The 24,314-nt window shown below is 39.3% G+C and overlaps 2 protein-coding genes across 2 annotated transcripts in view; both read left to right on the forward strand.

Annotated features, from left to right (window-relative positions):
• Window positions 1-11,618, forward strand: part of LOC147021235 (uncharacterized) — an 81,490-nt gene extending 69,872 nt beyond the window's left edge. The window contains exon 5 of the mRNA XM_085891027.1: window positions 8,351-11,618. Within this exon, the coding sequence (XP_085747153.1) occupies window positions 8,537-9,574 (1,038 nt within the window). The 5' untranslated portion in view covers window positions 8,351-8,536 and the 3' untranslated portion in view covers window positions 9,575-11,618. The remainder of the gene's footprint in view (window positions 1-8,350) is intronic.
• Window positions 11,619-21,938: 10,320 nt separating this feature from the next.
• On the forward strand, window positions 21,939-22,856 carry LOC147021236 (uncharacterized). Its single transcript, XM_085891028.1, has one exon. The coding sequence runs from the start codon at window positions 21,939-21,941 to the stop codon at window positions 22,854-22,856; it is 918 nt and encodes a 305-aa protein (XP_085747154.1).
• Window positions 22,857-24,314: the final 1,458 nt, after the last annotated feature.

Raw genomic sequence — 24,314 nt, forward strand, 5'->3', positions numbered from 1 at the left:
TCCGTCAAATTCCCTCCCCAGCCCCTGGCGAATCCACGCCTGATGAGGGCGAAGCGGCTGCCACAGATCCACCTAACATGGGCCAGCTATTAATGGGTTGGTTGGCGAATATGCAACAAGCATTGGAAAATAAAATGGATGCAAACACAAACGAAATGAAAACAAACTCGTGTAGAATGAATAATAACATAAACGCGAATATACAGCAGGTGAAGAACGGAATGAAAGAAGAAATGAAAAAAATGCGGGGTGAGATGCAGAGCATAGGCATAGGCCTGCAGGCAGGCACAATGGCAATTGCAGGGAGCGAAACGCGGGCAGTGGAGCTCAAAATGGAGCCGCCACGTGCTGGAGCGAACGAGCTGGGGGGGAGTGCAACGGCTGTCATGCCCGCAATGGAGGCGGGTGAGGACAAATTCATTCGGGGGACGTGTTGGGCGAGATTCGAGCAGGTGACAAAGGAAGTGACGGTGACACAGAGGGAAAAAGTAAATGTGGTGACTGCGACATGTAAGAGACGTGGAGACGACAGAGATAACTAGAGGGGGAGCACTCGGGAGAGTGCAAAACCTCCGCCGACAATACTGCTGGGTCACTCAAGTGAACCTTGTATCTTATTCATTAAATATGATGTCAACAGTGCTGACAGAGTTATAGTTCTTTTCTCCAACATTTTTTTTGGGGGGTTGAAAACATGTAAAAATGCAAAAAAAATCAAAATTGAGTTGAAAAAAAAGTTGCAAAAATTTTTTTTTCTCTAAATTTTTTTTGGGGGGTAGAAATCACTTAAAACGTGTAGAAATGCAAAAAAAAACATTTTTCCTTTTTTTTGGGGGGGGAGGGGGTTTGAAATCACTTAAAGCATGCAGAAAAAAGCGTGATGCAAAAAAATTTCTCTTTTTTTGGGGGGGGGGGGAGTTGGAAATCACTTGAAACATGTAAAAATGCAAAAAGAAAAAATTCTCTAACAATTTTTTTTGGGGGGGGGTAACAATTTTTTTTGGGGCGGGGTTAGGAAATCACTTAAAACATGTAGAATGCAAAAAAAAAATTCTCTAACAATTTTTTTGGGGGGGGTTGGAAATCACTTAAAACTTGTAGAAATGCAAAAAAAAAATTCTCTATTTTTTTTGGGGGGGGGGTGTTGGAAATCACTTAAAACATGTAGAAATGCAAAAAAAAAAATTTCTCTAACATTTTTTTTGGGGGAGGGTTGGAAATCATTTAAAACGTTGAAATGCAAAAAAAAATTTCTCTATTTTTTGGGGGGGTATCAATTTTTGTTGGGGTTGGGAATCACTTAAAACACGTAGAAATGCAAAAAAAATTCTCTAACAATTTTTTTTGGGGGTAACAATTTTTTTGGGGGGTTGGAAATCACTTAAAACATGTAGAAATGCAAAAAAAAAATTTTTTTCCTCAAACAATTTTTTTGGAGGGGGTTGGAAATCACTTAAAACCTGTAGAAATGCAAAAAAAAATTCTCGAACAATTTTTTGGGGGGGGTAACAATTTTTTTGGGGGGTTAGGAAATCACTTAAAACATGTAGAATGCAAAAAAAAATTCTCTAACAATTTTTTTTTGGGGGGGTTGGAAATCACTTAAAACTTGTAGAAATGCAAAAAGAAATTTCTCTTTTTTTGGGGGGTGTTGGAAATCACTTAAAACATGTAGAAATGCAAAAAAAAAATTTCTCTAACAATTTCTTTTTGGGGGGGGTTGGAAATCATTTAAAACATGTAGAAATGCAAAAAAAAATTCTCTATTTTTTGGTGGGAATAACAATTTTTGGAGTAGTAGGAAATCACTTAAAACATGTAGAAATGCAAAAATAAAAATTCTCTAACAATTTTTTTTTTGGGGGGGGGGTTGGAAATCACTTAAAACGTAGAAATGCAAAAAAAAAAAAATTTTCTCAAACAATTTTTTTGGAGGGGGTTGGAAATCACTTAAAATATGTAGAAATGCAAAAAAAAAAAATTCTCTAACAATTTTTTTGGGGGGGGGTAACAATTTTTTTTTGGGGGGGGTGTGGAAAGCACTTAAAACATGTAGAATGTGAAAAAAAAATTCTCTAACAATTTTTTTTGGGGGGGTTGGAAATCACTTAAAACTTGTAGAAATGCAAAAAAAATTTCTCTATTTTTTTTTGGGGGGGGGTGTTGGAAATCACTTAAAACATGTAGAAATGCAAAAAAAAAAAATTCTCTAACAATTTTTTTTTTGGGGGGGGGGTTGGAAATCATTTAAAACATGTAGAAATGCAAAAAAAATTTCTCTCTTTTTGGGGGGGTAACAATTTTTGGGGGGGTTGGAAATCACTTAAAACATGTAGAAATGCAAAAAAAAAAATTTTTTTCTCTAAATTTTTTTCGGGGGTGGGGGGGGGGGACCAAGTCCAAAATTTAATGGCATGATCCTTGGACCATACCTTACCCCCCCCCCCCACCAAGTTTCGTCGAAATCCGTCGAGGACTTTTTCTGTAATACTGTTCACAAACAAACAAACAAACAAACAGAAAGGGGTGAAAACAGTAACCTCCATCCATCTTCGAAGATGGCGGAGGTTAATAAAGGAAATAAAATGTATAGAGACGCGGGAGATGGAAACGGTAGCGGAGAGACGACACGATAAATACGGGGTGAAAAATGAGCACACACACACATAGTTAGTGGAGGACGATGAGCAAGAGCTTGGGGAATGTCTCGAGACCCGGTGCGAGCAGCTGGATAGCCTCCTCCAGGAACGAGGGGAGGGAGTTTGCCCCCTTGAAGCGATTCACGACCAGGTGGGTCTGGTCGAGCTTCGCGGAGTTGAGGGGATGAGTGCTGTTGACGGGTGCATGGAGAGCTTGGGGGGTATAGAGGCCCCGGAACCCCTTGTGGCACTCATACCCAGCGTGAATGTGCCGGTGTGTGTGTTCACGAGCGTGGCGAAATGTGTGCTGAAACACATGCATAGCTTGAATGGATGGGCATGTGTGAGAGCGACCGCGTGTGTGACGGAGGCCCCGTGTGTGGATGAGACCCCGAGTGGGAGTGAAGCCCCGTGTGCGAGTGGTGTGGTTGCGAGGGTGCCAAAATGTGTGCTTCCCTGCACGCCGTGTGTGAGTGAAGGGGTGTGTGTGACAGAGGTATGAGTGAAACCCCCTGTGCGAGTGGAAGGCCGTGTGTGAGTGGAGCCACGTGTGCGAGGGAAATGGCATGCATGCGTGAACGGCCGAGTGTGAGAGGGACAGCGTGTGTAAGGTCGCTGTGTATGAGGGAGCACGCAGCCGCATCTCTGAGAGTGAGTGTAATGGTGAAGTGTGTGAGTCTCGTGAGACGCGGGAGTTTGAGCACGTGGAGGGAATGGAGACGACGACGGCGTCAGGTGAACGACAAAGGCCGGGTAGCGGCCGTAGCTGGATTGGGGACCGCGCCGGGTTTTACCCAGCGGCGAGCGCGGGGTCTGTGCTGTGGTACGCACGAGGCCGCCACGTACGCGGCTGCGCGAGTGAAGCCCGGTCCGTAAACGCCAGCGGTGGATGTTGCCGATCCCGCGGACGGACAAAAGGTAGGCTGGATACGGATTTGGACCAGACGGGTTCTCCACGCGAGCTTGTGTGTGAAGCTCCGACGGGCAGAGCACATGTGTTCGTGTTGGGAACCCCCCGAAACGCGAGGCTTGTTTTGAATGCGCAGGGTGACGTCATGGCTGCACGTAGGGTTGGAATCCGGCAGGAGGGGAGATCCCTGCCGGATGGGACCGTCCAAGAGGGACGGGGTACGCGAACAGCTGCCATGACGTCACGGGCAAGGTGCGCAGGTTGCGAGTTGCCGCGCTGGTGCATGCGCATGAAAAAAAAAAAGCAAGCCTCGCTTTCGGGTGAACAGGATTCCCTGGGCAAGGGGTGGAAGACCCCCTTGGCTGGGCACAGGATGACAACTAGTCAGGGGGAAGGGTTAGCTCAGCGAGACCGGCTTCATGGGGCCGGGGTAAGTCCTCATGGAGTCCGTGGAATGGATTAGGTGGAGGGATTTAGTGCAGATTTAGGAAGGGAAAATGATTTGAGGATTGGAAGACAGTGACAGACAGTGAGTGTGTAGAGGGGACGTAGCTTAGCTACGTAGTGTTAAAAGGACGTGCTGTAGTGTAAGGGACGACGTGGGAGCACGAGGTAGTTAGGGGATGTCGTGGGCAGGATGGCAGGATGGCAGGATTCAGCGATGTGTGAAGTGGAAAAAGTACATGATGAGTGAGTGAGGCCAGCGGGTCTGTGTGAATAGAGTGAAGGTGCAATGCATGGTGCGATGAGTGATTGGGGGGAAGAGTGATTCCCGCCCAAGGGACCCTGGGGTCAGAGTAATGTGAGTTAGTGGGTTAGTGAAATTGACAAAATGGAAGTCGTTTTGCTGTTGATGGGAGTGTAGGCTCGAAACCTTTTTGAAGGGGTGCAGGAGCCCTGTTGACGGGCTGGGAGCGTGGCTGCAAAAGATGAGTATCGCTGAGTGGGTACCCCGGGCACCGGGCAAGTCGGCCGCGGTATGCCAAGGGCCCATGGGGGGCCGGGATAGCGTAGTGGGCATAGGTGCGCCCGCATGATGTGGGGGCCCGTGGCGCCATTGGCCGCGTGGGCAGTGTCGTGGGCACGGGTGACCCTCGGAAAGGGGCCCGGGCGCCAGCCTGCCACGTGAGCGTTTTCAGGGGCATTGCCAGGGAGGACACTCCCAGTGTTTAGGGGGCTGGAAGGCTCGGAGGCAGTGTAGTGCCCGGGGGTGCCATCGTAGGAGAATCGGCAGAGGATAGTTACTGCCAAGGGAGCCACGCGTCCCAGCCGTGAGACCGTGTGAGGGCACGGGAAGAAAATTGGAGCGCATGGCCTGGAATTTGCGAGGACACCAACACAGGCGACGGGAATCTTGGTTGTTCGAACCGATAGTTTAAGCGAGAGGCGCTTGTTGAAAGCCCCGGGGTAGTTTAAAGGTAAATGGATAGGGAAGATAGGAAGTGTACCCCTCCGCACCATCCATCCCTTCACTCTCGTTGTGGGCCGCTGGACCCACTTTGGGTAAAGATCGCTTTAGTCTGAGGAGGCCATCCTGAGGCTTGAGTGGGGCCTCGACACAGGATGCTAGCTCTCCCTTATTCCCCTCCCGGAAGGGAACGTAGGGGTTGGGAGTAGGCTAGGAGACAGGATAGGTTAGCCGAACAAGGACGATAAAGGGGGTTAGGGGACGATTTATAGAGGGGAAGTAAAAAATAAAAATAAAAACGAAAAAATAAGTTGGGGCTAAATCGGGTCTTGACAAATTAAGGGAGTGGGTATGGACAGAGACAGGCAAAGGCGATAGGTTGGGAAGGAGACAGTAGGTAGGTCCGAGCCCGCCTTCCGAGTGGCCAGCACCACCACACTCCCTCCACCAACCTCCATTTCAAGGCAAGAGGCTGGCCAACTTCATCGGCTGGCTGTTGCTGCAAGGTCTGTGCCGGCCGGATCGTCTGCTGGTGTTTACTGCAAGGCCTGTGCCGGTCGGATCGTCTAACGGCTGTTTTTGCTGCAAGGCCTGTGCCGGTCATTTCATCTGCCGGCTGTGTTTGCTACAGCAGCCTTGTCATGCCATGCCTTGCCTGTTCACCTTTGCCATGCCATGCCTACTGCCCATGTCCACCAGCCCCGTCCTGTTTTGCATCCCCCCCCCACCCCTGTTCATTACCATGTGCGCCAGGATCACCGCGCAAATTTGCAGGGACTGCCCTGATGGCAGCTGCAACACGGGCCTTCACCGGCGGCCCGTACACTGTTCATTGCGTGTGCTGCTTGAGCCAGCACGGAGACTGCGTTGCACAGCTCATGCGCCGTTGTGTTCACTGCGTCCATTTTAAAAGGGGGGAGGTCTTGGACTGCGTGTGAGCAGCCGGCCATCTTCCCTGTCACCTGCATTGTTCATGAGCCAGAGACTGCGTGTGAGCACCGTCTCCTTGCTGTATTTCTTGTTTCTTCACAGAGTCCATAGATCCTGGGCCATGGTTTAGTGTAAATTTTGTAAGTTAAGTTGTTAAGTTGTGAATTGTAAATGTGTTTTGCACCCCCCGGCATGTAAGTCTTCACGCCGGCAATTTATTTAAGTCGTCTGTATGAGTGGGTTTGTTTAGTTAGTTACTCAGCCCGTAGGTTATTTATTTTGGGGACACGATTACCATGAATGTCGCACTCAGGGATCCGAAGGTAAATTGTACTAGGGGAGAACTTACACATGATGGCATACGAAAACTAGACAACTCGGGACGAGTCTGTAAAAAGGGGAGGGGGTAGTGTTACCGCTATGGAAATTCGCAATACACCATAAAGGGTCCTTCGATCAGTTATGACGATAAGTATGTGTGTCGTTAGATTTCCCCAACATTGTTTAAAGGGACATTCCGTGTTCACCGGGCTGCGATCCTTTGAGATAGCCGTTTTTCTTTTCTCTATCATTATTTTGGACCAATCATCCCCCAACAACCAAATCGCCACCACCATCTATACCCCAACAACCAAATCGCCACCACCAACATCATTCCCAAACAACTACAGCTCAAACACCACCACCTTCGCCTCTTCACCTCCACAACTCTATCCCGCAAACATCGCTTCACCTCCATTCTCAAACGACGCCCGCCAACAACCAAACTCCCACCACCTCCACCTTTCTACCACACGTCGTGCCATGGGCTGTGAATGCGTTCCTTTCGCCTCAAAAAGCTGATCAGGAATGCTTCACCTCCCCTTTTCATTCGCCCAATGGCTGAGCATCGGGTGGTGTTGCCCCGCCTCCCAACCCGCTGTGATCCAGAAATTTGCATGTACGCCCCTCCCCCGGGCTATATAAGTGTGAGCACGGCGCAGCTCGTGGCAGAGCAGTCAAGTGGGAGCGGCGGAGTGTGGGAAGGAAAGTCAAGTCTGGAGGGTCTGGAGAGCGCAGAAGAGTGGAAGTCTGGAGGGTCTGGAGAGCGCAGAAGAGTGGCAGTCTGGAGAGCGCGGAAAAGTGGGAGCAGTGGAGTGGCAGCAGCTTGTCGGCGGGGCAGTTGAGTCGGGAGACGGAGCTCGAAGCCGACGGGAAAGGCAGACGGGGAGCGCCGGAGAGAGCTCACCGACCACGCCAGGGGCACGAAGCCAGGCGCAGCTATGCTGACATCGCGGCTTGCCCGCCATCGCGCCATGAGGGCACGGGTAAGACCCTTCGGTCTCGTGGACCTGGCCGCTCCTCCAGGTTCCACGCGCATTAGGCCCACGGCCCCAGTCTGACTCCCTTGTCTATGAGGGGGTCTTTTCTTGCTTTTTCTTTGAATGCGTGTTGTGGCGCCGTGTCTTGTAAAGTAGAAACTGTTTAAGTGCATGTAAATAAACATTGCTTTATTCGGTTGTAACTCTTGCTTGTAAATTGCATTCTTACTGTATTGCTGTGTATACGTGCTTGCCTTGTCTGAGTGTGTAATAAATGTACTTGTCCAACTGTTCCCCGTTCCGTTGCGTCCTTTCCCTTGTTTGAAAGTTCCATCTTGCATCACGGAAGGAATTGGTAGAAGGGTGTAAGCACCCGGTCACTAATCACGTCCATCGGGGCTGGCGATAACACCGCTTGGTGATCACTGAAGCATGGAAGGACCGCTTAAGCGGTTTGTGTCCGAGGCCAGCCAGCGGCGAGGTACGATCGCCCGGTCAACTACCCGCGCAGGTACTTAGGTAGGTCGAGTTTGGCGAACAACCCTATCCTGCGCGGGTTGCCAATTGGCACGATTGTGGTGGGGTCGAAAGAGCCACCCGTGACTAGCTCCTGGTGATAGTTCCAAGGAGGGTCACGACTGAATTGTCCATTCTGGTGGGCGACGCGGTCGCGATTGGAGTTACGCAATCGCTCGCATGCCTGGCGGGTCAGAATTCGTAACAATATATATGTATATTTTTCATTTTAAACACCTCGATTCATCTCCCGGAATAGCGGCAGCTTTATGGAGCCTCGTTCTAACAGCGGAAATGACGTCTATTGCCTACCACATATTGACCGGGTTTACATTTGGCAGTGTTTTACACCTGACGTCCTTCGTTATTTTCAAGTGATGTTTATCTTGTAAATGTGGATTCTTGATGACACAACGGTTCATCTTTCTCATAAACTTTTAGATCTGTTTCGAGAAAGGAAGATTCAGATGTTTATTTGACAAATGGCAGCACTACCTGTTCTGCAACACATGAGCAGAAACCGACAAAAAGAACATACAATCTTTTGACTTCAGGGTTTATAAAATTTTTGAAATCAAGAAATATCTTGCATTTTGAGTTTTACAAAAAAAAAAAATGTAAAATAACCTCTTGTTTGTTTTTGCAGAACAAGCAAGAAGTCCAGTTGGGCAGATGAGGTCCAGGAGCAGCTTGATAGTGAAGAAGATGTCTATTTTGAACAACCAATCACAAGAACAAGACACAACCTTCAAAATACAAGTGCACGTCTGGTGAAAACAGCACAAAGACCAATGTTAAATTAATCAAACCCCAAAAGGTTATCGAAAGTCAAATGTGTTATGAGTGTAATATATGCAGTGCAGATTTTACTTCACCGAGAAACATCAAAATACACATGAGGACCCACAGAGGAGAACGCCCACACAAATGCTCTGTTTGTGATCAAGGTTTCTCTCGAAAAAGCAGTTTGAATGTACATTCGAGGATCCACACAGGAGAGCGTCCTTACAAATGCCCGATATGTGCTGAGGGTTTCTCTTATAAACGTGCCTTGATTAAGCATATGAGGATTCACACAGGACAGCGACCTCGCAAATGTTCCATATGTGATAAAGGTTTCTCTCACAAAAGTGATTTAAATATGCACATGAGGATCCACACAGGAGAGCGTCCTCACACATGCTCCATATGTGATAAAGATTTCTCTCAAAAAGGTACTTTAAATAAGCATATGAGGATCCACACAGGAGAGCGTCCTTACAAATGCTCTATCTGTGAGAAAGGTTTCTCTGAGAAAGGCACCTTTAATAACCACATGAGGATCCACACAGGAGAGCATCCTTACAAATGCTCCACATGTGATAAAGATTTCTCTCGTAAAAGCTATTTGAATATACATATGAGGATCCACACAGGAGAGCGTCCTTACAAATGCTCCACATGTGATAAAGATTTTTCTCAAAAAGGTGATTTAAATAAGCATATGAGGATCCACACAGGAGAACGTCTTTACAAATGCTCCACATGTGATAAATATTTCTCTTGTCAAAGCCATTTAAATATTCATATGACGATACACACAGGAGAGCATCCTTACAAATGCTCCACATGTGATAAAGATTTCTCTCGAAAAGGTGATTTAAATAAGCATATGAGGATCCACACAGGAGAATGTCCCAACAAATGCTCCACATGTGAGAAGGGTTTCTCTGAAAAATGTGATTTGAATGTGCATGTGAGGAGAGATGCAGGAGAGCATACCAAAAATCCACACAAAAACAACAGACAACAATACAGGAACGAGAAAACGAAGCATCCTGCAAATACCTCAGAAGAGAAGGCCCGAGTTACAACACAAAAAAATGCGTAAAATAATCAGCAGAGTCCCAACACAAAATGAGACTAATTCTGAAGTCATCGCTTTCTACAATTAACAAAACCAAAGCTATAAACCAAATTGCATTGTTGGTATTCCAATGTTGCTGTGCAATTATAAACCGGCCACAATTGGATATCAACAATTTAGTCACCAAAACAAGGAAGCTTCTAACTACTCAGAAGATGTTCTCTAAAATTCTATGCATACTGAGGTTGCACTTATCAAAATGAGAATGAAGAGGTGGTATGATTGAGCTGAACCAAGTGCACAGAACATCATGTGTTGGACTAGCAGAATATGTGAAAAGCTCAACAGACTATAGTATGAGATGTGTACACGAGCAAGAAAACGACAAACCAGAAAAAGGATCCTTGATTAATTTAGCAACAACTTCCAAAAACAGGTACAAATGTTGGATACTACACAGTAAAATGAAACAGAAATAAACAAACACAGCCCCAATGATTGCAATGAAAAAAAACAAGAAAAACTACAAAAATAAGTCGTGGATATACTCTGACAAATAGGAGAATGATAAAAGAGCAGGTAGATTTAAAAAAAGAACTTGACTGAACATGGATCGAAAAGGAAGGCTCTTTGGAATGGCTATGAATTGTGATGGAGAACGAGTCATCATAAATGCTCAAGACCAAGGACATGACATGAATGCCTTTAAGAAAATGGTGGGGAGTGGGGACACCACAAAAAAAGCATTGTGTCGGGACATCGAGCTCAAACACAAAAAGGAAAAGTCAGCATTGTTGATTGAGGTTTCAGTTCCCAATGACTTTGGACTAAAAGCCACAGAAATCAGGAAAATGACCAAATGCCAGGATCTGAAAAATGTGGTGAAGACGACTTGGAAATTGAAGAAAGCTGAAATTATTCCAGTGATAGATGGAGCTACAGGAATGATAAAGAAAACCCTTCCTGAGTACTTAAAATAATCATGGGAACATCACTCGAAACGAGCTGCAAATGGAAGTTGTCAAACATTCAGTGAAGATTTTGGAAAGAGCCCTTGGAACGAGGCTATGAGAACGACATTTCACAGTTTGATTCAGGAATCATGATCCTTTACCAAAAAGGAGGTGGAGATTTTAAGTTCTGGGAGAATTCCTTCCACCTCCTGAAATCTGTATGGAAATAACCAATGAAAGCCTAAAAAAACTCAGACTAAGTAAATGACAGAAGAAAAGACCAGCAGTTTGAAAATTTACTCATAAGATTTAATCAAAAACTTAGGAAGTAGAAGCAGAGTGTTGCAATCCCTCCACCTCAAAAAGATGAACTAGTTCTGGAAAGGGATTTATGAAAACTGAAAAGAACACAAGAAGAAGGTGGAATAGATTAAAAACTTTGAAAGGAAGAAGCAACATCGAGGGGATATTCCTCAACTGATAATTGCCAAACAGAAAATTATGAAACAATCGCCAATATGCCGATTCAAAACGCCTGGATGGCATCCCACATTCCTGATGCTCTCCACAATCACTACATTCGAGCATTGGATGAGCTTATCCAAGGGGAAAAGGCAACGGATGAGTGGAAGTCCAATCCTGATCTTCCTTCCTGGGTTTTCAAGAGGCAATACACCATTTTCAGTCCTCCATCATCCTGACCCACTGTCTTTCGATCTTCACTCATTCACTGTGTATTTTGCACCTGAGAAGGAGGAGAATGTTCATTCAACCCTCGAGTCGATTGGATTCGACCCTTGTTCAACATGGTCTCAGCTCGGGAAAGAGCTCGGACACTGAACGGATCAGGACACAACATAATGAAGGGAACAGCAGTAGAAAGGGGAAAAACAGATGGAGATTGACAAATGAGAGATTCAGGTAACGATGAGGGGTAGGGGACAACGTAAGGTGTGAAAAAATTGCATATATAAGCAGAATTTTCGAAGTGGTGGGGATTGTTTAACGGGTGTAGAAAAAATCATTGTTTTAGATGGGTGATGACTTGAGATGGTGGTGAACAGATGTCTTTAAGACCTGGAGGGAAGAATCAGATTGAAAAATGTGGGGAAAAAGAGGAATACATGAGTTAAGGCAAGCAGTGGTTCTGGATATTTGCAGTTTCACTCTGAAGGGGTTGCTGGTGGACTACATGCATCCTGAATATACTTCGGAGAGAGGAAGCATGGAGAGGGAAGAAGGTGAAAGACCAGAAGTGATTTGGAAGAAGTTTGAGACCACCGACCTGTTAGTGTTGGCGAAGTGAGAGGCCCATAGACTCAGATTCATCTTGAGAGATTCCAATGATCTTAAAAGCCTTAAATTCCACAGCTTCATGCTGAACAAGATGGGAGCTAAAGGAGCCAGCCCAGATGGGAGAGGAGTACTCCATTAAGCTATGGACGAAAGCCTTGTATGCGGATAGGAGCTCAGGTGTACCAAGCTGTGTAGGTTGATAGGAGCTCAGACTATGCATGACAGAGGATGTCAAGTCTGGTTTTGGAGGACAACTTTGAAATGTGGCTTGCCCAAGAGAGATCATGGCTAAGAGTGAGACCCATGAGTTTGAGTGACTGAACCTCTTCAAGAGGGTTGTTTTGAAAGTTGATGTGTTGGTGGTATGGTCCTTGGGGGAGGAAAAGAGGGGGAGAGAAGTCGAGGAAGATGGGTGTTTGACCAGTTTGTGATCTTTGTTCAGGTCCAAAGAGAGGTAAGAGGCTGCTGTCTGTCAGAAAGATGAGGGATTTCATGGCAAAGAGTGGAGTCATCAGCAAAGAAACAATGAGGATTTTCCAGAGAGTCAATGAGATCATTGATGAAGATTAGGAATAAGATGGGGCTAGAAACACTGCATTGGGTCTAGCCTTGACAGGGAGGGGAGAAGAAAGGGTTCCGTTGAGAGCCCCATATTGGCTACGAGAGTGTGGAGGAAGTGAGTTATCCAAGAATGGAGTATACTTGGATTCGAAAGGCAGACAATTTGGAGAGCAATGCAGGATGTCAGACCATATCGAAAGCTCGAGATATGCCCAGAGAGATGGCTTTGTTGTCATGTCTGTAATTGAAGGCCTCCAACGATTTTTGGGAGAGCAAAAGCAGCATGTCCAAGTTAGAGTGACCTGGTCTGAAACTAAATTGATGATTTGTGATGAGGTTGTTGGATAAAAGGTATGATTTATATCAACTGCGATGATGGATTCCACGACTTTGCTGATGATCGGAAGTTAGCTCAAATGCAGGATCCCGTGCCCTAACAAAGTATTGTGGATGCCATTTTGTAAGAAGAAAATATTTTAAAATCCTTTTTCATGCCTCTCTTTCGGTTTTGCCTCTATTAATCCAAGTGCAGTCAAGTGAGATATACTTTTAAATTTCTGCAGTTTTGTTGAAATAAATGTTGAAGGTGAAATCAGAATGACTTGTCTTGCTTTAACAGTTTATTGAGCATTGCAGGTGGAGATGGATGATAAACCATGAAGACACAATGAAAGATCTGTCAGGATGCATTCAATTACAATTTAGGTTCCAAACTTCTGGGCAATACTTTGATGTGTTCAATGATAGATGCTGTTACCATTAATTATAGTTAAAGAGCAAATATATTACGAATGTAATCTACAAGCCATTGAACAATTTTGATGAACTATCTCCAGTCATTAATTCCTGTGTTAACGAATAAAGACATGATAGTTTATGGACAAATGTACATTCCAATATGACAAATGACTGCAATTATTCTGCAGTTGAACAGTGAAAATATTATAGTAAGCTAACCATGAACAGAAATAGTAAAATTGTTCTCCAATAAATGATGTACAACACACATGAGTCATGACACTTCTTGTTATTACTGATAATTACTCAATGCATCAGTTCGTGTATCCAATCTCAGAACAAGCAATGATATAATGCTGTGAGCAATTTGAATTTTCTTATCAAAATGAACATTACAGTAATAACAGACAAACAATTCAATTAGATTAAAGAAACATTTATCATGCCAAAAGTGGGGTCAATCCAAACATTCAGGTCAGGTGTGGGAGCATCTATTAAAGCAGCACATCGCAGCGTTCACTTTCCACTGTTATTCCAGGGGCCTCTGTCTGGCCATCCCCCAAGCAGATGCCTGGCCCATTCCCATCTCCTTGAGATTCCGATCAATGTGCTACAACCACGAGGCACATGTTCAACCCATTGGCTTCCTCCACCCATGAGGCTCCCTTGCTGAGAGAATCTGGTGAGCTGGATCAGCGTCAGGAAAACGAGCCACATGCCCCTACAGACATAGCTGCCACTCACGGACTTTCCATGTAACAAATCTCATCTGATTCTCTCTCGGCAACTGCTCGTTGGACACAAAGTCCGACCAGCAATAGCCAAGAACTCTCCAAAGAGACCTGGTACCGAAGGAGTTAAGTAAACATCTCAGATCCCTGGTCAGAGTCCAAGTCTCACATCTGTAGAGCAAGACTGGAAGCACCAAGGACATGAAGACTTGGACTTTTGTCGTCTTGCATAGGTACCGACAGCACTGCACCCCATGGTCCAGTGAATCCATGACTCCCCAGGCCTAACCCAGACATCTAATAGCCTCTGGCTCACAGCCAGCAGAGGCATGAATATCACTACCAGGGTAAGTGAATCTCTGCGTGACAACATCGTCACCACAAATGAGTACAGACAAGAAAACAACATCCAATATGTCATTGAAAGGCTGGATATTAATTTTGACCCAGGAAACTCGTAATCCCAGCAGCCCCGACTATTCATTCAACTCCTTGATGGGCCCCTAAGGATATGCAACAATTCCACAAAGATGACTGCATCGTCTGTGAAATTGAGGTCAGAGATTATGACATTCCCACATGATACACTGCAACTTGATCTCTCCGACAACCTCCCTCGAATCCAGTCCATGAAATCGCTGAAAAGTGTGGGGGCTCTGAAAACCCTTACGTAATAGTCCAAAGGTCAATGTGTGGTGTGGCCTTCTCCATGACTGCTTGGTGGGTTTGTTTTTCTTTGCAGAGGGTACATTGCCATCTACAATTTACATGAACATGCTGGAAGGATTCACCTTCCCACAGATTGAAGATCAGGACGGTGAATATACTGATTCTGGCTCACTTTTCCCCATGTAAATGAATGGGGGATTTTCAGCGATTCATATTTTTTTTTTCCGAAAAAGTAAACCCCCTTTTTATCCCAAGGTATATTTATTTGTCTCCCCTTTTAACCTCGGGACACTTTTTTTCAAATAACCAATGCAATAAGATAAAGATTTGTTCAAGTAGTAATGTGATTTGTGAAATGTGATTCTAAAGAAATATCTGAAACACGTAAGCCTCGGGACACTCTTTTTTCAAATAACCAATGCATATTGTTTAGCTCACTCATTGAACCTATAAAGATTTGTTCATTCTCAAATTCCTTCAATAGTTTAATTTTCTTTGCACAATAATCCCCATCTAAAATATTTAAAAACAAAACATTTGAATCTTTATATTTTTTAAAATACCCCTTTTGTGCCATTATGAAATGATAAACTTCTCTTAATGCTCTTGTTTGACCACCTCCTGAGCCACACATCATTTTGAGATTATAGTAAATTGTTTTTTCATTGTTCAATTGATAACCATCAAAGTTTTCAGTCCATTCAAGGATATTTATTTTTTTCTTTACATCCTCAAACTTACTAGTTTTAAAATTGATTCGCTTATTTGTTTTATTCACCTTTGTTTTAGTTGTTTTTTCAATAAGACTTATTTGATATTTTTCACATTCATTATGTTTTCCATTTGTATACCAAGACTGAGATTTTCTCCACTCTTTAGTTTGATTAATACTTGGTTTGACCATTTATATATTGTGAAAAAACGCGGCGGTAGCCCTTAAAAAACCCTAACCCATCTTCCCATCGTTAAAACACAATCTATTCTATAAACTCTATCATACAATATCCATATGGAACACAATCTATTCCATTATCTAAAATAAATCTCTTATCATCAAAGGCTCCTAATGCCTTTTTATTTACTTCTTCACTATATATGTTGTGTTTATAACTTCTTATTGTATTCATTTTCCAATATTCTTCTTTCTTATTCATCAAACAATTATAATAATTTCTAAAAGTTATTGATTTCTTTATTACATATTTCTTTATTCCCTTTAACCTCTTATCAAACTGATCACCATACTTATAAGCATATGCCTTTGCTCTCAATCCAATAAACTCACTCATTACTTTTCCACCCAACTCATCCTTAAACTTACCAATAACCTTTTCATTCTTTTTGGAAAATACCTCACTCTTCTTATTAAAATTACTTGTATCATATACTCCAATATTTTTCTTCATATCTTTCTAAACATCATCAGTTTTTATATCGAGGATAAAACTATCAGTGTCCATATACAACAATGAAACATTTTCACCATACTCTTTCTTTAAGCCATTATACAAATATTCATACATCAATATCTTTGATAAATCAAGAACTGCTGTTCCAATATAAATTGGTTTATCCATTACAATACTTTCCTTTTCCATATTAATAGCAGAAAAGTTCTCTGAAAAAACCTCTTCTCTCTTAAAACTTGGTTTATTTATCAATCTCGAAGCTTCTTTCCAAGATGTTGCAAATCTAATGTTTTGCCTGTTTCTAACATTCTCCATTGTCTTTCCAAAGACAGCATAATTCATCAATTTATAGAAATCCCCTTCAAATTTTACTTTTGTATTTGTTCTCATATCTGTATTGAATTTAATATACTTTTTTCATCCAAGGACTTTGTTTAAATTTTAAACTCTATGAATTTTAGTGACTCTCAATCCTTCTCTCAAAAACTGTTTTAAGCTTCTCTGATGCAAAACATATCCCTCTTTATCATAGAATTTTGTTAATAACTTTTCTGTTGATTTGCCTTTAATATAAAAACTTTTATGATAATCACTTAACCATTCTTTCTTTGGGGTTTCTTTCTCACATGCAAAAGAAAGGTCTTTATGCTTATTATGAAGATCACTCGGGTACCTCAAATCAACTTCAAAATAATAACCTTCTTCTTCCTCATTGAATTCCTCTTGAGAAGAAATAACAATATTCATCAAAGCCTTTTCTTAATCCTTTTCTTCCACCCACTCTAATTTACCATAAGGCAGAGATTGAGACATTGCCCATCCATACAAATTATTAGCATCAAAATACATCAAATAATTACTATCTTTTTCACTATCATAATTTGGAAGATATTTATTATTTGCTTTAGCATATCTTTTTGAACATACTTGTGATATTCCACCTCTCTTAGACTTCTCAATCATCAAAAGCATATCAACATCACTGATTAAATCTATATCTTGTTTTGTCATTTTCAACATTGCACTCCAAGCTAAACCAGGAGCTGTGAAATAGTGGGCAGGATTTAATCCATAACAATTTTTATTATGACAGAGTGATCTAAAAGCTTCAAACACATCAGCTAACAATAAAACATCTGTTTTTAGATGCAAATCATGATATTCTCCAGGTTCTTTATCTTAAATATTTTCCAAATTTCTTGTGCGTGTTTATATTCCTTATCACTTATCTCTTCTTCATAAAGGTTATTATAAAAACTTTCTTTTGAAGGAAGTCGTGTTTCTTTAAATCTCAGAAATGAATCCATATAATCATAAGGATAAATTCCCTTACTTGTAAGAATTTTCTCTTTACTTTGAATTTCATTCCTTGTTTGAATTTCCTCTCGAGTTAGAATTCCCTCTTTAATCAGAATTTCATCTTTCATCAGAATTTCCTCTTTAGTTAGAATTTCATTCATTGTTTGAATTTTCTTTATAATAAGAATTTCATCTTCAGTTAGAATTTCTTCATTAATTTCCTCATAAATTAGAATTTCCTCTTTACTTTGAATTCTCTCTTTAATCTGAATTTCCTCTTTAGTTAGAATTTCCTCTTTTGGAAAGAATGAATTAAGATTTGGAAAAGACCCCGTGGAGATTAGATTTGATGCAAGGTAGGCTAGTGGTGTTCCCATAAACTTGTAAGAATCTAGAAACCTAATACGAGTTAAAGGTTTTGTGAATATCATTTTTGGAAATGAAATATACTTTTTACTTGTGTTTGTTATGGCAGAAATATTCCCTGGTGTTTTTGAAAGTTCATTTATAAATAGATGTGTATCATAGTTGGCGCTGTTGTGAAGAAAGACTGGATAAAAGAAGGAAATTTATAACTAAGATTACAACAGGAATAAGCGGGACCTCTATATTTACCATTAAGATGACAATGATCCCTAACTTTAGACTCCTCAATTTCCGCCTCACAAATATGACAGATATTGTTCTTTCTAAATTCTAATTTTTCTTCTTCGTGTAATTTCATCTGTTCATTTGTTTCGTTCATTAATTTAGTTAGTCTTATACAATCCTTTTCTAATCGTTTTACAAACTCTTGTGAAGCTTTTTTACCACTATAATGTTCAAGTTTATTATACTTTTCTCCAACAGATGATTTGATATAATAACAGAAACCACAAGGAATATGTTTTTGATGTTTATTTTTATATGATTATTTTGGATTAGGAGAAGCAGTATTTATCTTTTTTAGGATACATTCAAAATCAGCATATATCACAAATGGGTGCATGATAGATTTATTATAATCTTCAAAAGAAATCTTTTCACCAGGTTTCGGCATTGTAATTACAGCTGATTTATGATTACTGCAATATTTTGAATGTTGTTTCATCATTCTTTTGTATGAAATGAATTAAGACATCGCTTCCAAGGATATATTTTGTTTGCTGTTCTGAATACCTGAGAAGAGATTAATCTTGATAAATTATTGATGTATGTAAAATGTGAATTCTTTCCAACACTAAAATATAAAAGATCAATGTGTGTTTGTTCATTTTTATAGTTGTTTGAAATTTTTAATATTTGAACTTTGTTTGTATCCGTTAATCCATATACATGAATAGAAAGATTATTGTTTTTCTCAAATTTAGGAATATCTGTTAGTGGCATTGGGAATTTAAAATCTTTAATATCCAAGGTATTCTCATATTTCAAATATTGTTTTACTCTTTCTGAATTACAATTTGGTGGATGTTTCTGAGCAAGAACAGACCAGATAAAACATTTATTATCATTGTTCTTAATATTAATAACTGCCTTCTTTAGTTTTATTTCGTTTCGTAATTTAATATAAGAAGAAGCTTTAAGAGGGTTTGATTTTAGAATGTTTATATCTAAAAAGATGATTTTTTAAAAATATGAAATCCACTTCCTACCACTGTATTATCAACATCCTCCTCTTGTCTTGATAGTTCTTCATAAACCCCACTATTCAAAAAATCTTGAAATGATGTTATAAAATGAAGATCTGTTCTCATATGAGGAGTTTGTTCCTCATCTTCTCTTTTCATTTTCATTTTCACTCCCATATAAAACTTTAAAGTTTTCATTTCTTTTAGTGTCTTTCTAATAACTTTTCAACATCAGGTTTCACTATTTCAATTGATTCAGCTATTGATGATGAACCAGGTTTTCCAAATTGAAAAATCCTTATTTTTATATGTCCTTTAAATGCCCCATCAGTGTTTTCAATATAATAGTCTCCCTTTACTTTAAACTCATTTTTCTTGTATTTTTGTGATTGAAGATGTCTTGTAACTACTCTTCAAAACATCCTTTGAGCAGATATCACAATGTTTTCTTTCCAACTCAAGAGGAGAGATTTGATGAAATAGATTAAATGTGTGTTTGTTGGTTCGAAGGTGTTTTTTATAATGTTTATATTCATGATTACAAACATCGCAGTACGTTGTATTCACCATATTTATATAATAAAACTTTGCTTAAACTAAAATTTTCTTGATGAAAATTTCGTTTAATTTATAGGTGAATCTGTGCTTAAAACCATTTTATCCTCCAACTTTTCCACTTAATAAATACAATGTTTCAAGACACAAAAGACAAGTTTCAATCAATCTCTTTATTTGTAAAAGATACTGAGAAATATGTCAAGGATGTAAAATTGAACAAAGATAAATATAACAACTATTGGATAAAAACAATTATGGTGGACATGATGAGTTCTTCAATTTCATTCAGTGGAAGGGCTTTTAGTATACCTGGGAGAACATCAATTAAAGTATCTCGAACAAAAGTTTCTCCTCTCCTTCTGGTAATATATTCAAAACTAGAAAAGCAATTAAACAAGAAAAAGTATCAAAAAACAAAAACCTTATGGATGAAGCTTCAGAAAGAAAAGATAAGACCATCTGTAATATACAAGGAGAAATTTGTATTTTTTTCAACAACCCTAAAGATGTAAATCCTGATGAAATAAAGGATGTTAATATATCAGGTGAAATGACATTTTGTTCAACAGTAGTTAAGTATCATTTTAAAATTACCTTTAAGATAAAAAATGTTGTCGTTGAATCTGGTAATGAAAAAACGTATATAGATATCGATAGTAACATTATTAAATATGAGTCAAAATGCAACTGAAAGTTTAGATGAATTTCAGTTTTAGTAAAGTTTTACTTTATAAATATGCTAGACTTTACTGATTCTCCATGTGACAAATTTGAGAATTGTCCTGCGTGTGAAAGACAGGGATTAAACAGAGTCAAAAGCCTATAAACAATGTATATTCTGTGATTATCTTCTCATTAATGAAAAAAAAAAATTTTTTAAGGAAAATAATTTTTTTAGATTTACATCAAAAATGAATTACTTTACAACATTGATTAGAGAAATGAATGTAAAGTATGAGGGTGATAACACACCTTTCCTTACAAGGGAAGAAACTGAACGTATTCGAGAAATTTTCAAAGGATTGTTTTTATATATTGTTCATGGATGTGATTTTCAGGGAAATATCAACACAAGATATTGCATAAATAAAATAATGGATTATCTTGAAATTAAACCTGAACTTAGGATAAAATATAGTTTCTAAAAAAGCCAATAATAAATTAAATAACCTGTTTTCCAAATATATAAATGAATGATTTTTTACCCATTTGGGGAAATAAGATAAAATTTAACAATCATAAAAATCTTCCAAATTCATTAAGATGTCTCATAGTTGGTTCAAGCGGATGTGGAAAAACCTGCTTACTTTTGAAGATGCTCCTGACTCCCAACTTTTTCGATTATGATAATTTAATAATTTTCACAAAGTCGGGTTTTCAACCAGAGTATCAACTACTCTCACAAGGTTTTAATGCTGGTCTTCAAAAAGAAGATATAATCGGTTTATTTAAACTTCAAAAAAACCAAAATGATTATAACATTGAAGATATAATTCAACTATTTTGTGATACACAGAGATGTAAAAAGAAATCAAAACCGATAACTTGTATTCTTAGTGATAATACGGATGATATACCGTCTCCCCAAGATTTGGATAAATCAAAAAAGAACCTCATTATCTTTGATGACTGTGTTAATGAGAGAAACCAAACAGTAATGGACAGCTACTACACAAGAGCGAGACATTCTTCTTGTAATTGTATTTATCTTAGTCAATCGTACTTTCAACTTCCTCATCATTCCATCAGAAACAATGCTAATACTTTTATTTTATTCAAGTTAAATTCAATAGATATAAATAATTTTTGGAGAGATAATTGTTCTACATTACATAGTAAAAAGGAATTTGGGGATTACATGAAGCACACGACTGAAAAATATAAATAAATTGTTGTGAAACAAGATGAGATATTAAGGGATATATTTTTTGTTTTATAAACAATTACATATATAAATGACAACTATTATTATAAATCTTGTGGGTAAATCTGCTTCTGGAAAAAACTTTCATAAATCAAGGTTCTTGTGTAGTACAAATGAGAATATTGTAAATTTACTTAAAAAACACCCCATGATACGCATTGTATCAACAACAACAACTCGAGCAATAAGACCTGGAGAAGTAAAAGATGAAGATTATCACTATATTTCAGTGGAGGAACATATGCGATTGAGGAATGAAGGTCAAATATTTGAGGAGGTTTCTTTGGTACAACAAAATATTCACATTGTAAGAGTGAGTTAAGGAAACTAAAATCTGGTGGTCTTGGTATATTAGAAACTAATCCAGAAGGAACGAGACAAATTATCAAACATCTGAGCAGAGCGAAGATTTTATCATTCGGTTTTGATGTTGATGAAGAAACTCAACGCAAACGTATGAAAAGCAGAGATGCAAGTATTAGTGAAGAAGAAATTACAACTCGTATTAATGTTAATAAAGAATTTGATGAAATATTTAAAGAAAAGGATTAATTTGAACACATCCACTTGGATGATGAAGAAAAGGAAAATTTCCCTGTTGATCTTTACAATTCATTAAATGATATTTTCCAAGAAATAAATGGATGCGAAAGAAAGAGCAAGAAGATTTAAGGAGCATCAAGAGCTGGTTTCAAAAGTTGTAAAACAACAGGAAGACACGAAGAAGAAACGCAGACAGAAACTAACGGGCGAAGAAAAATTTGAAAGAAAACAAGAGAAATTTTTTAAAACACTTTTAAAAACTTCACAAGAAAAAATGAAAGATGTTTCCACAGTTCCCACAGTAGAATATACTCCTAAAAAACTTCAAATGTTAAAAGATTTTGATCAAATGACGGAGGAAGAATTCGAGCATTTAGGAGAATTAGAATATGATGATGAAGGTTTCTTTCAACAACTGGAAGAGATTAATCACCCCCCTGATTATATTGTGAATGCTTTTCAAAACAATGAATATTCAGCGGATTCAAAAACCAAAGCACGACTCATTCCAACAGAACAACCAGCAATATTTCATCTTGTTCAAGAAAAGGTATTGATATTTCATGATGAATTAAGGTTCTTGGGTTCTGCTCAACCCCCTGTTAAACTAACTCCGAAATTAATGTTTCTTCTCACAAAAGATGGAAGACAAGGTTCAACTGTGAGGGATGAATCAAAGTATATTGATAAACCATTGGATATGAAAAATAAAGATGATAGAGTATATGTTGATCTGCTGAACACTCTTAATTATAGGGTTAGTATTTCTGGTAAAAGTAGAAAAAATGAGAAGGAGAAACACATTATTCAGGCTGAAAGTATCCTTGGTTCAGGTATTAGTTTTCTTCCAAATGACCCATCGCAATTAGTTTATCGACTGTTATTGTTGTTAGGTCGTAAAGAGGCTGGAAATAACAAATGTTTTAATGAAGCATCAGTCATTTTAGGCCAGTTGATGAGCATGAAAATATTTAATAAATCTCACTATAAAGACATTTTATCTCATATTAAATAAGATGAGAAGCACAATCCTGAGTTTTAATTTCACAACAAGCGACCACACATCTTCATTCCCACACCCACTACAACTTGACACAACAAAAGAATATGAGGCATCTTTATTGTCCATGTAAACTTATAATACCTTATTTAATATAACTGATAAAAATAACAAGTTTAGTTATAATCCCGGAAGTGGATACAAAACGATAACAGTCTCACCCGGAGCATATGAGATTTCTCAAATATCTTCCGAAATTGCTCGTCTTATGAAAGAACAGGGTGATGAACCAAAAAATATTGTTATAGACATTCAAAAACATACTTCAAAGTCAACGATTAAAGTTAAAAATAACTACAAGGTTGATTTCACAATTGATAATTCATTTAGAGACTTATTGGGTTTCTCCTCAAAAAAGATTGAAACTAATGGGACGTTTTTCAGTGGATAATGTCATTGAAATATCCTTATGAATAAATTTGGTGTTAATTCACTGTGATTTGATTGATGGAGCTTATAATGATGGAATAAAAACAAATACAATATTTTCATTCAGCGCATACTCAACCCCAATTGGTTATAAATGCAAAATGTTACCCAAAAATTTGGTTTATCTCCCTGTGTCAGGAAAAACGATACACAGAGTAAATTTTAGGATAACCGACCAAGATAATCGTATGATTTCTTTTAATGGGGAAGTTATATCCATCAGAATTCACCTACGTGAAGTTTTCCAATAAATAAATATGATGGTTATTGTGAGGTAACACGAGTTGGGAAAATATGAAATAATTACAGGTGAAGGGATGTTCCTTTCCCCATACGACAAGGGTGAAGGTATGTATCTTGGTAGAGGATACTATAAACCTAAGAGACAAAGGGGTGTTGGACTTCAATTTAGAGGAGATGGGATAATCGATACTCTAATGGGTATTGGTTCAACTATTCTTCAACACAAAGACCTAATTGGTTCAACTGCTTCTGCTGTGGGAAATGTAGCAGGTGCTGTAAAGAGCATAAAAGATGCCCAGAAGGAATCTCATAAATTACAAGCAATAAAAGCAATTAAGAAAGGCAAAACTCAGTTGTCCCCCCAAGAATGACAGAAAATAATTCGAATACTTGGATCAGGGTTTCAAAAGTTTATTATCTTTTTTCCTAAATAAATACAAGTATGGAAGCAATTGATAGTATCTATGATTTGGATGATACTTTTATTATCTCAAAGTCCACTAAAAAAGAAGATTACTTCAAGGTAAATGCAATATCTGGAACAGACTGGAATATGAATGGTACAAAACGTTTTGAAATAAATGATCAACAAACCTATTTGAATCTATCTGAATGTTTCTTGTTGTGTAAATTTAAATTCACTAAGGCTGAGAATAACACAAACGCTACACTCGTAAATTGCTTCATCTGGAAAATGTTTGATAGTGTGCGTTTGTATATTGGAACACAAGAAGTTGAAGC

The sequence above is a fragment of the Eptatretus burgeri genome, chromosome 8, assembly GCF_056783735.1.
Source record: "Eptatretus burgeri isolate ZD-2024b chromosome 8, Ebu_testis_v1, whole genome shotgun sequence".
In the NCBI taxonomy this organism is placed as follows: Eukaryota; Metazoa; Chordata; class Myxini; order Myxiniformes; family Myxinidae; genus Eptatretus; species Eptatretus burgeri.

Excerpts from the sequence above, each read along its gene's own strand:
- LOC147021236 (XM_085891028.1), top strand. The coding sequence starts at position 21,939 with ATGGATGCGAAAGAAAGAGCAAGAAGATTTAAGGAGCATCAAGAGCTG.